At 40.5% G+C, this 16,025-nt stretch overlaps 1 protein-coding gene across 5 annotated transcripts in view; it reads left to right on the forward strand.

Moving 5' to 3' along the window:
* Positions 1 to 16,025, forward strand: part of LOC140737090 (cytosolic phospholipase A2-like) — a 240,955-nt gene that overhangs the window by 108,696 nt on the left and 116,234 nt on the right. The window contains exon 1 of one of the 5 annotated variants that reach the window (XM_073063258.1): positions 15,670 to 15,745. The exons of the other annotated variants lie outside the window; for them this stretch is intronic. Coding sequence (XP_072919359.1) covers positions 15,674 to 15,745 — 72 coding nt within the window. The 5' untranslated portion in view covers positions 15,670 to 15,673. Of the gene's footprint in view, positions 1 to 15,669; positions 15,746 to 16,025 lie in introns of those variants that run through there. 5 annotated transcript variants of the gene reach the window in all.

Consider the following 16,025-nt stretch of genomic DNA (forward strand, 5'->3'; position numbering starts at 1 on the left):
CTCTAAGTAGCTGCCTAGCACTCTGAAAATTAAAATAAAAGATGCCCACAAAGCAGGAGAAGGCTAGAAGAAGATCGCAAAGCGTTTTCAGGTAGCCGTATTCTCAATTCGTAATGTAATTAAGAAATGGCAGTTAACAGGAACAATGAAGGTCAAGTTGAGGTCTGGAAGACCAAGAAAACTTTCTGAGAGAACTGTTAGTAGGATTGCTAGAAAGGCAAATCAAAACCCCCCATTTAACTGCAAAAGATCTTCAGGAAGATTTAGCAGATTCTGGAGTGGTGGTGCACTGTTCTACTGTGCAGTGACACCTGCACAAATATGACCTTCATGGAAGAACCATCAGAAGAAAACTTCCTGCATCCTCACCACAAAATTCAGCATCAGAGTTTTGCAAAGGAACATCTAAACAAGCCTGATGCATTTTGGATACAAGGCCTGTGGACTGATAAAGTTAAAATAGAACTTCTTGACCGCAATGAGCAAAGCTATGTTTGGAGAAAAAAGGATGCAGAATTTCATGAAAAGAACACCTCTACAACTGTTAAGCATGGGGGTGGATCAATCATGCTTTGGGCTTGTGTTGCAGCCAGTGCCATGGGAAACATTTCACTGGTAGAGGGAGGAATGAATTCAATTAAATACCAGCAAATTCTGGAAGCAAACATCACACCGTCTGTGGGGGGGGAGAAAAAGCTGAAGATGAAAAGAGGATGGCTTCTACAACAGGATAATGATCCTAAACACACCTCAAAATCCACAATGGACTACCTCAAGAGGCGCAAGCTGAAGGTTTTGCCATGGCCCTCACAGTCCCCCAACCTAAATATCATCGAAAATCTGTTGATAGACCTCAAAAGAGCAGTGCGTGCAAGATGGCCCAAGAATCTCACAAAACTAGAAGCCTTTTGCAAGGAAGAATGGGCGAAAATCCTCCAAACAAGAAATGAAAGACTCTTAGCTGGCTACAAAAGGCGTTTACAAGCTGTGATACTTGCCAAAGCGGGTGTTGCTAAGTACTGACCATGCAGGGTACCCAAATTTTTGCTTTGGGCCCTTTTCCTTTTTTGTTATTTTGAAACTGTAAAAGATTGAAATAAAAAAGTAATCTTAAAATATTAAAGAAATGTGTCATCTTTAAATTTATGCCTTTTGGAAATCAGGTCATTTTTTACTCACTTAGCTATTCATAGTAACGGAAATTTTGACCGGGGTGCCCAAACTTTTGCATACCACTGTACTTTCTGAAGGGTCTTCTTTCCCCTCAATCTTTTCTACATCACGCCTCAGTTGAGGGGCATGCAGATTATGGCTAGGCATACCATTAAATCCATTTTTACCAACCATTAGAGATCTCACGAAAGAGTCGAGGCTGAACATGATTTGTGTTACTCTTATATTATGTCACGCTGACACTGAAGAACTCTTGCATAGCAGGTAGTGTGGGCAGAACTTTGCATAACTACAACTAAATCCATGTTTAGGCATTGCTTTTCTTTGTCACTGGATTTTAAAATTGTGGCTTGACGTTCCTAAAATTCATAGGTTTTAGTCGGAACTAAAACTGGCCTTGACTCAGATCTTATTTTGCTGTAACTTTGACATCCACTTGCAGTCTTCAACTTGCATTCATGCCCACTTTGTGTCTGTTGAACCGTCATTTTTTGGTAAACTTAGCATTCTTTGAAAGCCATCTTGACAGGCCTTAGTAATACAGAAACCACTGTTCAGGTGGTGATATTGTTGCACCTCTGAGTATGTTTATCATCAGTAAAATGCAACTACATGCAGTCGTTTCCACAGCAACTGACGTGCTGGCTGACTGCTGTCAAATTTTCCATAGCGTACATGAGCTTTTTTTCAAAAATTGTTTCAAGGACTTAACTACGCGGGAACTTGGTACCAAGTCAACACCATTTCAAAAGAGTCTCATTTTAAATTGTTACTGGTATTAGCAAATGAGGTATGTACCCATTCTTGAATAGATATTGAAGTTGTTTTCTATCAGGTTAGCACATGATATTAAAACAAGAAAATCCAAAAGGTGTTGAATAACAGAAAGTTCCAAGTAATTTTGCATCAGTTGATAAGTTATTGGCACTCTTAGCTGCCTAATGGTTTACAGATTGCTAGGTCTTGTGAGATAACATCTAAAAAGCCGAAATGACCTGCTAAATAATATTGGCATCCTGTCTGACCTAGAAAGTAAGAAAGTGCAGTGTGATCAAAAGCCACTGAAAACTTTTGGAAATGTACGCTGTTTCAGTCTACTCCAATTCATGTTCCTCCCCCCCAATGTCATTTTACATACAGTAGTTATTCAGTGATTTCACAGTGGTTTTCAAATTCTGTTTGAAAACTTCAGTGATTCACTACATTGCTTTTCAAATGGTTAGCCAAAGAGATGAGCTGCTGCCTTAAGGTCAAAGTGCATGCAAATTTTGTGCCTCAAGTAATTCAAAGCATAATGGCATGCTTCTTTCAAGAGGGTGAACTGTCACAAGGCATAAGTCCCTATTGGTGTAGCTGGTACGGCACTGGAAATACCTGTGCCAATCAACTGGCAGGATTGTTTAAGGACATCTTCAGTCCTCTGCTGCAAGTCAGAGATTCCCACCTGCTTTAAAAGTGCCCGAGGAGAACAGGGTGAGCTGCCTCAATGGCTATCACCTAATGGCACTCACATCTACTGTGATGAAGTGCTTTGAGAGGTTGGTCATAGCCAAAGTCATCTCCTGCGTAAGCAAGGATCTGGACCCAATACAATTTGCCCTTTACCACAATAGGTCTACAGTGAATGTAATCTCACTGGTCTCCACTCAGCACTGCACCACCTGGACAGTAGCAAAACCTACGTCAGGCTACTGTTTATTGATTACAGCTCTGCGTTCAACACCGTTACTCCCTCAGTACTAATCAACAAGCTACAAAACCTGGGCCTCTGTACCTCCCTCTGCAACTTGATCCTTGACTTCCTCAGCAGGAGACCACAGTCAGTGCAGATCAGAAAACAGATCTCCTCCTTGCTGACAATCAGCATGGGTGCAGCTTGAGAATACGTGCTTAGCCCACTGCTCTGCTCTACTCTACACCCACAGCTGTGTGGCTAGGCACAGCTCAAAAGCCATCTATACATTTTCCGACGACACAATTTTTATTGGCAGAATTTTCGATGCTGACATGAGTGAGATAGGTGAACTGGTTGAGTGGTGAAATAACAACCTTGCACTTGCATCAGTAAGACCAAGGAGTTGAGTGTGGACTTCAGGAAAGCGAAGTTGAGGGGGCACAGGCCAGTCCTCATTTAGGGATTAGCAGTTGAAAGGGTGATCAGTTTCATATTCCTGGGTGTCAACATCTCCGAAGATCTATCCTGGGCTATATGACATTACAAGTTTGAGGAGACTTGGCATGTCACCAAATTCACTCGCAAATCTTTACAGATGTACCATGGAGAGCATCCTAACTGGTTGCGTCACCATCTGGTATGGAGGGGCCACGGCACAGGACTGGAAAAAGCTACAGTAAGTTGCAAATTCAGCCAGCTCCAACATGGCCACTAGCCTCCCCAGCATTGACATTTTCAAAAGGTGATGCCTCAAAAAGGCAGCATTCATCACTAAGAGCCTCCATCACTTAGGACATGTCCTCTGCTCATTGCTGCCATCAAGGAGGTACAGAAACATGAAACACACACTCAGCATTCCCGTCTGCCATCAAATTTTTGAGTGGACAATGAACCCAGGTACAGAACCTCACAATTTTTCCCCTCTCTTTTTGCACGATTAATTTAATTTATCAGGTTACTTAATTATGTTCAGGCTGAGAAACTTACTGCATTTATCCAGTTTAATCATGTCTTCAAATGCAGTTTGAATATCGTTTTCAAGAGAAACCGCTCTCCCTGATGTCTCTTGTTCTCTGCCTTGTGCTTATGTTAGTCCCCTTTCATTTCTTTTATTCTTGTGCTACCACTGGAACATTTGTTTCCCAACGCTTTCCTCCCGTGATTCTTGAACTGTGTACTGACTATCCAAATGCCAATTCACTCAGAGTTTACTGCTCAACCACCTTCAAGGTAACTTCCATTGGCTGATGATCCCTCAAAGTGTCAACTTCATCTCTCCATCTCTGCAGATCCTCACTCAGCAAACACTTTCCCTCTTTATCCCATCTTGAACTCTGTTGTCCCACTTCTGTTTTGCATAGCGCTTTCTCCATTTTTATAATAGTACAGAACTGTTAAGCTCTTCTAGTGACTAGTGGGGTACCGCAAGGCTCAGTGCTGGGACCCCAGTTGTTTACAATATATATTAATGATTTAGACGAGGGAATTAAAAGCAGCATCTCCAAGTTTGCGGATGACACGAAGCTGGGCGGCGGTGTTAGCTGTGAGGAGGATGCAAAGAGGATGCAGGGTGACTTGGATAGGTTAGGTGAGTGGGCAAATTCATGGCAGATGCAATTTAATGTGGATAAATGTGAGGTTGTCCACTTTGGTTGCAAGAACAGGAAAACAGATTATTATCTGAATGGTGGCCAATTAGGAAAAGGGGAGGTGCTACGAGACCTGGGTGTCATTGTACACCAGTCATTGAAGGTGGGCATGCAGGTACAGAAGGCGGTGAAAAAGGCAAATGGTATGTTGGCATTCATAGCAAAAGGATTTGAGTACAGGAGCAGGGAGGTTCTACTGCAGTTGTACAAGGCCTTGGTGAGACCGCACCTAGAGTATTGTGTGCAGTTTTGATCCCCTAATCTGAGGAAAGACATCCTTGCCATAGAGGGAGTACAGAGAAGGTTCACCAGATTGATTCCTGGGATGGCAGGACTTTCATATGAAGAAAGACTGGATCGACTAGGCTTATACTCACTGGAATTTAGAAGTTTGAGGGGGGATCTTATTGAAACGTATAAAATTCTAAAGGGATTGGACAGGCGAGATGCAGGAAGATTGTTTGCGACGTTGGGGAAGTCCAGAATGAGGGGTCACAGTTTAAGGATAAAGGGGAAGTCCAGAACGAGGGGTCACAGTTTAAGGATAAAGGGGAAGCCTTTTAGGACCAAGATGAGGAAAAACTTCTTCACACAGAGAGTGGTGAATCTGTGGAATTCTCTGCCACAGGAAACAGTTGAGGCCGGTTCATTGGCTATATTTAAGAGGAAGTTAGATATGGCCCTTGTGGCTAAAGGGATCGGGGGGGGGGGGGTATGGAGAGAAAGCAGGTACAGGGTTCTGAGTTGGATGATCAACCGTGATCATACTGAATGGCGGTGCAGGCTCGAAGGGCCGAATGGCCTACTCCTGCACCTATTTTCTATGTTTCTGCCTGCCTCCCTGTTTTTGATTATCTTTGCTAACCCCTCTGCTGGTTGCTGCTGTGACTGAAACTCCAAGTTTACTTTTGTGTTTCCTTTTCATTACTCCTGAATTCTCCAAAATGCCAGGGATCCTTTCCAGCTCCTTGCTATGGTCAGTAGACATGCAATATGAAAAGTTTTGCACACCAGCTGCGAGTTTTAGACTTCTGCGAGTGTATAGTGGGAGAGGAAGAGTGATAGAGGTTTATGAGCGGCATAGAGTAGACAAGGAGTATCTGTTCCCCAGGGTTGAAATGTTTAACACCAAAGGGCATGCATTGGAGCTAGGAGGGGATAGGTTCAAAGGGGATGCAAGGGGTAGTTTTTCTTTCCTCAGTGGTGGATGCTTGGAATGTGCTGGTATGGTGGTAGAGGCAAACACGTTAGAGGCTTTTAAGAGAAGTTTAGATAGGCACATTAGTGTGAGGAAGATGGAGGGATGTGGACATGGTGTAGATGGGAAGGATTAGTGTTTGGGTGTTTCAATTTGCTCTTAGCTGGTTTGGCACAACATTGTGGGCTGAATGGCCTGTTCCTGTGCTGTTCTATATATTTAACATGAGCATCAGGTCAACTGAAGGATTGCATTAGGTAAGAAGCAATAATGGAGGAGGAAGAACTGCAATTTGAAGGGAAAAAACAGGAATTCAGTAGATTCCGGTTAACTGGGATACATGGGGACTAGTACATTTTGGCCTAATTATGTGGCTGCCCCAATTAGCCAAAGTTTCATGGAAGTAGTTTAAAGGTATAAAGAGACAAGTTACTGTTAACTGAGTAACAATTTATATATTTAAATGAAATATAGAATCAAATAGAACACCGCCAATACCTCTGAATTACTATAAAGCTATGTATTAGTTCCTAATAGTTATTGACGGAGGAATTCATCTACTGTGTTCTTTTGATTGACTGTAATTGAACAAAATCAGTGCTGACACCTGGCGCAAATAATGGAATACCTTCATACACCATCCAGAGACAGAGAAGCAGTTTCAGCGACAGGTTACTATCGATGCAATGCTCCTCAGACAGGATGAAGAGGTCAATACTCCCCAATGCCATTAGGCTTTACAATTCTACCGCCAGGACTTAAGAACTTTTTAAAAGCTATTATTAATGCTTTTTGAGATAGTGATTTAGATGCATATCATATTCTTTACTGAGTTAAGTATTGTATGTAATTAGTTTTGCTACAACAAGTGTATGGGACATTGGAAAAAAGTTGAATTTCCCCATGGGGATGAATACTGTATCTATCTATCTATCTATCTATCTATCTATCTATCAATGCTTGTGATGATTGCATCTTTCAAATCTCCATTTTCATTGTAACATTCAAGATGATTGTCAATACCTTCAAATTTTTCACAGTTCCTAACTTGTTGAAGTAGTGAAATGACTAAATTTTTTACTCCCAGCAATTTCTGGCATCTCCAAGTCAGAATGCTTCAACCACAGTGAGCAAAACAGTTCTGAGTTGTCTTGCTGCTGATTTCTCACCACCATTCAGTGACAACTCGCAGTTTTTTTTCGACACAAGCACACACAACTGGTGCTATTTAAAAACTGATCACTCTAAGCATTGTGTGGTGTCTCAACGGCCATGCAACTGATGCTAGTTAGAAACTTTGGCAACAGTCTCCTGCCCACATTAGTGGTATGGTATCCCAAACAGACGAAGGGAATCACAGCTATTTTCTCGATTTAGTTGGTGTTCTTTAAGAGTTGTCCCAAGTAAACTGCTGCCCTAATTAACCAGAGTGCACTGCATTTGGTAAATATAGTGCATATTGCAAAAATACTGTCATGAGAGTACTCAAAAGTATTTTTGAGTTAAAAGTCTGTAAGTTGAAACATTTTCTAAGTTGTTCTAGGTTGTTTGTGCAACTGCTTACAGATTCTACTATAATTTCATTTGTTGGCCATTGTTATTTTGTGGGCTTAAGTCCCCTACAGCTTTTTGTTGTATTTGGATACCATTGCCAGAGGTGGGAATTTCAATTACTTACAGACTCTCGCACCCATTTTTTTACATTTAAAAAGAATTTTCAGGTAAAATAACCACTTCCCTTTGCCTGTTCATTCAATTTTGTTGCTAAGTATTGAGTTAATGTGCAGATATTGACTTGTACTACCTGTATCCATTCCTGTCTTTGGTGTAATCTGGGCCATGTGACTGCAAAAACTGAAATTTGAAGAACATCCAGGAAATGGCCTAATTTTGAATTGTGTAATAGACTTGCCTGTTAGCACCAGAACAGTGAGCAACTTTGAATTATTTCCCCTTCTTTTTGCTTGGTTGCCACTGTGGTTGTTCTTGATCCCAGAGGACAAGTGAAGTCAGAATGCCTGACTGTTTCATCAAGTGATGTTCACATACATGGATGTTCCAGAAGAAGTCACAGAATAGTTTTTGCATTAAACCTTCATCTCTTCTGTCCATAAAAGAATTTTAAAATATCAGTCATAATATACATAGATTAAAGGGAGTGGGTAGGACCACTGAAGGACAAAGGAGGTTATTCGTGCTTGGAGCCAGTGAAAGTGGGTGAAATCCTGAAGAATTGCTTCACATCAGTATTCGCTGAGAGGGAGGACATGGAGGATGGTGAAGTCAGGGAGGAGTGTGCTTATACGAGGAATTCTGCAGATGCTGGAAATTCAAGCAACACACAAGGGTCTCGGCCCGAAACGTGGACAGTGCTTCTTCCTATAGATGCTGCCTGGCCTGCTGTGTTCCACCAGCATTTTGTGTGTGTTGCAGGAGTATGCTTATGTTCTGTGATGTGTTGACATCGAGGAGGAGGTGATAAGTCACTTGACGTATAGTAAGGTGGATTCGTCACTGGGGCATAATGGGGTCTGTCCCAGGCTACAGACAGAGGCAAGAGAGGATATTTCTGGGAATGTGACAGAGGTATTTGTATCCTTTTCTTAAATCACAGGCAAGATCTCAGAGGACTGGAGACTAGCCAGTATTCCTTTTCAAATACACGTCCAATTCCCTTCTGAAAGTCATGACTAAAACTGGTTTCATTATCTTTTCATCTGGTAAATTGAATAGTAGTTTCTGTTCAAAAAGGTCCATGCTCATCTGCCACAGATATTCATAAGATGAATGAGCTGAGCAAAATTTCATCATTTTAAAAAAAATGACTTTTTTTTAACCAAGATCAAACTACATATCGTTAGCAGGGAAATGTCAGTGGGGTTTGGAGCTCTGTGACACACATAGCTGTGTTGTTGCCCTTTTTGGATAGAACTGGGTGTAGATTGAGTCATGTGCTCAGTGGCCGATTTTTGCCAGTGTACTTTCTTTCCCTATACTTGATTATTTATAGGTCTCCTTCATGAAGGCAGCAGATATTTGTTTAACTTATTTGCTGTTAGGATGTCACTCCAGTCTGTTTTTATGGCACTCAGGTTAACTTTTACATTTGTGTTTCTTTTTGCATATTTATGGAATCTGTTACCATTTTGCTTTTGGCTGGAATTACCCTTAGCAATTTTCTGGTCCTCTTTGCTGGAGCCTGACGTTGTCCTAATCCTCAGGCTTTGTGCACGTTGGTGATAAGCCATTTCCTACTGATTTTTTTTGTTTGTGCCTTAGAAAGAAAGAAATTTGCAGCAAAGTGTGAAAAGTACTAGTTATGCCTGTTTACTGTCAACTCTTTTAAATTATTTCCCCAACCCTCCACAGCCAAGTAACATTTCATAACTGCATGGATAATTTTGTTTAGATGTTAAGATCCTGATTCTAGCTTGAATGAAATTGTTTTTATTCCTTTTACAAAAACATTATCATATCACTATAATTTTTCCCTAAATGCTATTTGACTGCTAGATTATTAATAGAATTTCTCATTGACCATCCCTTTGCCTCAACAGATATTGCATGGCCTGATGACTTTTTCTTTGTCCAGTGTTAGATCAAAAAAAATAAAATGCCCGGATGCTTGTTTCCTCTTTAAACTCTTGTACAAGGTTATCTCTAGAGAGTCTACAGCTTCAACAGGGTATTTTAAGAGCCTCTTAGATAGGTACACTGAGCTTAGAAAAATAGAGGGCTATGCGCTGGGGAAATTCTAGGCAGTCTCTAGAGTAGGTTACATGGTCGGCACAGCATTGTGGGCCGAAGGGCCTGTAACATGCTGTAAATTTCTATGTTTTATGTTAAACCTTCATGCCCTTCTTTTCCCCCTTGACTGACCAATCATGTAGATCTTAATCCATGGGACGTGGCTGTCTCTTGGAGCAAACTTTAATCCCCTCCATGATTCCTGGCAGTGTCTGAATCTCAGATTCCAGCTCATCTGGCCCAAGTCTCTTCAGCTGTTTTTGCAATACATTTCCAACTATCGGCACCTCGCCAGTCTTGTTTCACAGTGGTTTCCATGAGCTCCCACTTGTTGCAGCTTCAGCACATTATCTACCCACCATTGATTGTCTGATTTATGTACTGTAATTACTTCTTAAAGTTGGATTACTTTCCAGGTTCCTGACACCTGAACATCCAAATGTGAACAATTCACTCACTGGTCTTTGTATGCTGTGCTAAAATGGATTTTCATTTAGCAGAGCCCATATGTGTATGTCCAGGTTTCATATTTCTGAATCAGCAGACATCAGATAACCGAATCTAATTGGTTACTATTGCATCCTTTTCAAAATTCTACCATTGCAAATGAAAAGTGCAAATTTAAGAAAATCTAGTACTTAAACTAAATTAAGCAATTAAATATTAAATTACCCACTGATGAGTAAACATTAAATATTAAACTACCCACACTATAATTCTCAGTAGACAACGCATGCGGTAACATGTCGGAGAAGGTACATAAAGGTAGCAAGGGCCTGGCAGAGAGTTGTGGACATGTGTAGCTCAGTTCATTGTGTAAGCCAGCCTCCTTTCCATGGACTCTGTTTATACTTGCTGCTTCAGTAAAACGGCCAGCAAAATCAACGACCCCACCCACCCCGGACATTTTCTTTTCTTCCCTTTCCAGTTGAGCAGAAGATATAAATACCTGATGGCATTGAATGGTTCCCTAGTATGAGAAAGTGGACTGACCTCACAATCTGCCTTGTTATGATCTTGCACTTATTGTCTACCTGCACTGCACTTTCTCTGTAGCTGTTACACTGTATTTTGCATTGTATCTTGTACTAGCTCAAAGTACCTTGTAATGAATTGATCTTTATGAACAGTACGCCAGACAAGCTTTTCACTGTATCTCAGTGTATGTAATAACAATAAACCAATTCCAATTCCAAGGTCCCCAACAAAATTGAATTGAATTGAATTGCACACAAGAGTCCAAAGCACTGCCTGATTGTCCCACATTTTTTCTCCTCCCTGGATTGGGCCTGTAATTGATTGTAGGGTGATGGGGATAGGGGTTGCTTTAGTTGGGTGAACAGGCTGACGGGATATTGAACCTTTTGGGGATGGTGGTGGATAGAAGATTGGATGTTGGTAGGAAGAAAGTGTTGGCTGTATAAATCCAGCATGTGACTAACTGGTGGGCTGTGCATGCTGGCATCGCCTCTGATTTTAGCAGCTAGGGGACGGGGGGTGCAAACAAAGGTGAAGGAAATGACTTGAAGGTGACCCTAACTGCAACACGGTGGACTCCTTGGACAATACGGCAGTGAAGTTGGTTCAGTTGGACCCCCCCCCCCCTTTAATTAACTTTAAAGTAGATTTCAATCCTTTAGCTTTGTGAGTTTCTTGTACTGTTCATGAGGCTTGGTCACTTGAAAGAATTTTGAACGAGTGATGGGAAAATTCTTATGGCATGCTGTTTGAAGTTACACTGTTTGGCTATTCACCATCTGGCTCTCTATCCATATGTGTCATAAACAAATCCAGTTTAATGAAATATGAAGGGTGCAAATAAATTTAATGATTTCAAAGAACAACTGTGGGAGGTGCAGCAAAGCAGTGGGACAAGAAAATGTCAAACTGCAGTATAGAAGGCCTGTGCTCCAGAACTTGCCACACCCCTGGCCAAGCTATTCCCACACATTTCCAACTACCGGCAGTTATCCAGTCTTGTTGAAGATTGCTATTTCCCTATGCCTCAGCACAGCTTTAGTCCAAGCCTGGACCAGAGCAGTGAATTCTAGAGGTGAAGTGTGAATGGCTGTTCTTGCTATCAATCAACATTTGTTCAGGTATGGGATTCAGGAGTAGAAAGAAAGGCTCTCAAAGTGATAATTCTCCATCCGCTAGATTTGTGCCTCAAGCAAAGGAAGATGTTGGAAGTTAAACATCCTGTATCTTAGGATATTACTACAAAAGATCCAAGCTGCACCATTAATATGAACAATACTTGCATCTAGTAAGACCAAAAAAATGTTCAAAAGTCAGCTGATAAAAGATGAGTATCAATTATTTCAGTCACCATTGATACTTTGATGGATTTCAATTTCCACGTTCCCTGTTGATGGAGTCACCATTGACTACGAGCTTTACCAGACTACTCACGTGCACGTAGTTCTAAAAGTAAGTCAGCAACGGGTTTCCTTTAATTCACCATATGACACTCTGTAGACTTTCCAACATCTATAAGACAGAAGATAGAAATGTGACAGAGGACAAGGTCTGTGCAAGTGTCACAGATCAATGTGGAGCTCAAGGTGGCTCATGTTGTAAGGTGATTTTCCCAGTGCAATCTGTAAACCCAGGGGGGCACAAGAGATTGCAGAAACTTGAATCCGGAATAACACAGAAAAAGCTGGAGGAGCTCAGTAGGTCAGACAGCGTCAATGCTTTGGATCTTGATACTCTCAGAGCTTTTTCCAAGTTCATCCAGGAGCATGGGTAAGGATGGTGCTGTAAAGCCACAGGTTAATTTTCATGCTGATATGCTTGAAATATGTGACACAATCTGTGTGAAGAAATATAATCAAAGGTCAGCACTGACCATTATATCAAACTGGTAACAAAAGACTTTGGAGGTCAGAAAGAATTTTGATGCAAAAAACATTATCATTTGGAGTTGTCATTTGAGTTTGGATGAGTTGTCTGAGAGCTGGTGTTTGATGGATTTGTACTGAGTGATTTAGAGTGTAGTCAAACTGCTTTCCATTTTGTGATGCCTGTGGAAACTCATATAGTTTTATATCTAACATTTAATAAGGTCTGAAGCCACAAAAAATGAATCGTGTTTGAAGGCAGCATGGCTTTTAAGTCTTATCGTAGTGAGATAGAGTACCTTTATGTGGTTAAAGGTAACCTACCACACTTCCAACCACAAATATCTCACAGCATAGCACTTGGAGAACAAAGCTTTAATCATGGTAAGATTTTCTTCTTTAGCCTAAATCATCGAAGAACAATGGGTCAGAAAAGTAAATGGGTTAAGAGAGTTTCTCCATTAAATATTTATACCATATTTTTTTTGTTTTCAGCTATTTCTTTCAACAATTGAACACTTGCCCTTTTAATAGAAAGTTTTAACTTTGAGTAAATCATGGGCAAATGATTCAGATCTTTTGATTATTCATACAGTGGATTCTGGTTAATTGGAATACATCGAGACCTGTACATTTTGGCCCAATTAAGCAGCAGTGCTAATTACCTGAAGTTTCGTGGAAAGAGATAAAAAAACAAACTACCGTTTAACTGGGTAACAATTTGTATGTTTAAATGAAATACAGAACAAATTAGAACAGAACCAATACTACTATAGTGCTATTAAAAACTGTGTATTGGTGCATAATAATTATTGATAGAGGAATTTATCCAGTGTACGCTGCCATGTTCTTTTGATTGACTGTGAATGAACAAAATCATTGCAGACACCTATTGCAGATAATGGATTGACTTTAATGATTGCATCCTCCATATCTTAATTTTTATTGTAACATTCAAGATGATTATCAAAACCTTCACATTCTTCATAGTTCCTAACTTGCTGATGTAGTGAAATTGACATAATTTCCATTCCTAACCATTTCATGCTCAAAACTGTGGTGAGCAAGGCAGTTTGGAATTGTCTTACGGCTTATTTCTCGCCATTTTTTGGCAACAAAGTGATATCACTGCTCTTTGAACACAAATGTAACTGAATCTATTTAAAAACTATTCACTCCAAGTATGGTGCAGTGTCTAATAGCCACACAAGTTGCACAGGACTGACATTAGTTAGAAGCTGTTCGACAACAATCTCTTGTCTCAGTTAAGAGGCATGCTGTCCCAAATAAACAAAGGCAGTCCCAGCTATTTTCTAGATTAGATTTTATTCTTTGGGTTGTCCCAAATAAGTGGCTACCTCGATTAACTGATGACCCAATTAAATGGAACCATCTGTATTTCTCTTTAGTGTTATTGGATGGTCAAAGTTGAGTTCTGATAGTCTCTTACTGTATTAGTTGTTCTAACCCTTCTACTTCCACTGCATTTCCTATTGCAAGTTGCCTGAACACTGAATATTGTCACTGAAGATCAGTGTAGAATGATTTAATTCTGATAGAAAGAGACTACTTCAGCAAACTCCTTTTAATATAAAGTATGTTAGGTGCTTCAAGATCCATTCGTTAAATAGAACAACTACAAACAATGCCATTCCTCAAGTAATAATAATGATATGGATTTTTTGAAGGCATTTGTATTGTTCCAAGGTGTCCAGCCACATGGAGGCTATAGCCAAGAAAATACTGCAGTAACTTTCTCCTTAGAAGGCTAAGGAAATTTGGCACAACTGATAACTCTCACCAGTTTTTATATAGAGAGCAGGATGAGCTGCCTCAATGACTATTGCTCACTCGTATTTACTGTGATGATATGCTTTGAGAGGTAGATCCTGACTAGAATCAATTTCTGCTTAAGCAAGGACCTGAACCCATTGCACTTTGCCTTTTGCCACAATAGGCATTTCGCAGGTGCAATCTCACTCAGCCTCTGATCACCTGAACAATAATAATACCTACGTTAGGCTGCAATTTATTGATCACAGCTCAGCATTCAATGCAATCATACCTTCAGTTCAAATCAGCGACCTCTAAAATCTGGGCCTCTTTATCTCCCTCTGCAATTGGATCGTTAACTCCCTCACAGAGAGACCATAGTCTGTGCAGATCAGAAATAGCATAGAACATTGAACAGTACAGCACAGGAGTAGGCCCTTTGGCCTACAATGTTGTGCTGAACCAGACAAAATGTGAATTTAAAAATCCCAGAAGGTAATCCATCCTATCTACACAATTTCTGTATCCCTCCATCTTCCTCATAGTCATGTGCCTATCTAAACATCTCTTAAAAGCCTCTACTGTGTTTGCCTCCACCATCATATCAGGCAGCACCTTCTAGGAATTCACCACTCTGAGTTTAAAAAAACTTACCCCTCATATCCCCCTTGAACCTACCCCCTGTCAATTCAATGCATGCCGTCTGGTATTAGACGTTTTTACGCTGGGAAAAAGATTCTCCCTGTCTACTCTACCCATGCCCCCGTAATCTTATAAACCTCTATCAGATCTCCCTCAGCCTCTGCCACTCCAGAGTAAACAACCCATAATTGCCCAGCCTCTCATGATAGCACATGCCATCTAAACGAGCATCCTGGTAAACCTCTTTTGCTCCCTCTCCAAAGCCTCAACATCCTTCCTATAAGTGAAGCAACCAAACTGTATAAAACATTTCAGATGTGGCCTAACCAGAGTTTTATAAAGCTGCAACATATTAAACTCAATATCTCAACTAATAAAAGCAAGCATTCCATAAGCCTTCTTAATCACCCAATCAACCTATACAAAAGCTTGAAAACACATAGCACTTGGCTCAAGGACTGCTTTAATCCTGCTGTGGTAAGTTTCTTGAACAGACCTCTTGTATGATAAAGCTGAACTCTTGATCTCTCAGTCTACCTTGTCACGGCGTTCGCACTTTGTCTATCTGTACTGTACTTCCTCTGTAACCCTACCACTAAATCTTGTATTCTTTGTCTTTCCCTATGTACTTTTGACTGGATGGCACACCAATAGATAGCTTTTCCTTGTATCTCAGTACGTGTGACCTTAGTAAACCAATTACATTTTATCATATTTAATAAAGGACTTGTATTAGTAGACCAGCAGGATCCTAGCATCATCAACCAACTGTTGACTGCCCTTTAGCTTAGGATTTGCACTGTCTGAATCACGGGTTGAGAGGTTGACTGGATGCCCTCTCTCCATTTGACTCCACCTTTTCAATAATCCTACTAAGGAAATGAAAGAAGATTTAAGTAAGCCTCTCAGCACCATTGAGTTACCTTTTGTCTATGCTCTGAAGAAAGAAAAAATCACAATCCTGGCAAGGAACATGAAAGGAACCACGTCGAGTAGTTCAATGCTGCCTCTTAATAGAATAAGTCATTCAGTTCCTTTGTTCAGGGTAAGAATTCATGTTCTAATCATCTTATTGCCTTTAGGAATGTAAGTATTTATTGCCTCTAGTGACTAGAGTCTAGTTCATTCAATGTATATCTATACAAAAAAATGTTCTGAATCTACTTTCAGAGGTTTAGTTATAATTACTCCTTTCAAATATAGGGTAAAGATCTTTGATTTATTGATGCTAACATACAACATCAAGAGTTTGTCTATAAATTGAAACTTCCTGGTCATTGAAGGAATTTACTAAGGCTGTGCCTTGACAGCTGGCTGCAGGTTTA

The sequence above is a fragment of the Hemitrygon akajei genome, chromosome 12, assembly GCF_048418815.1.
Source record: "Hemitrygon akajei chromosome 12, sHemAka1.3, whole genome shotgun sequence".
Classification (NCBI taxonomy): Eukaryota; Metazoa; Chordata; class Chondrichthyes; order Myliobatiformes; family Dasyatidae; genus Hemitrygon; species Hemitrygon akajei.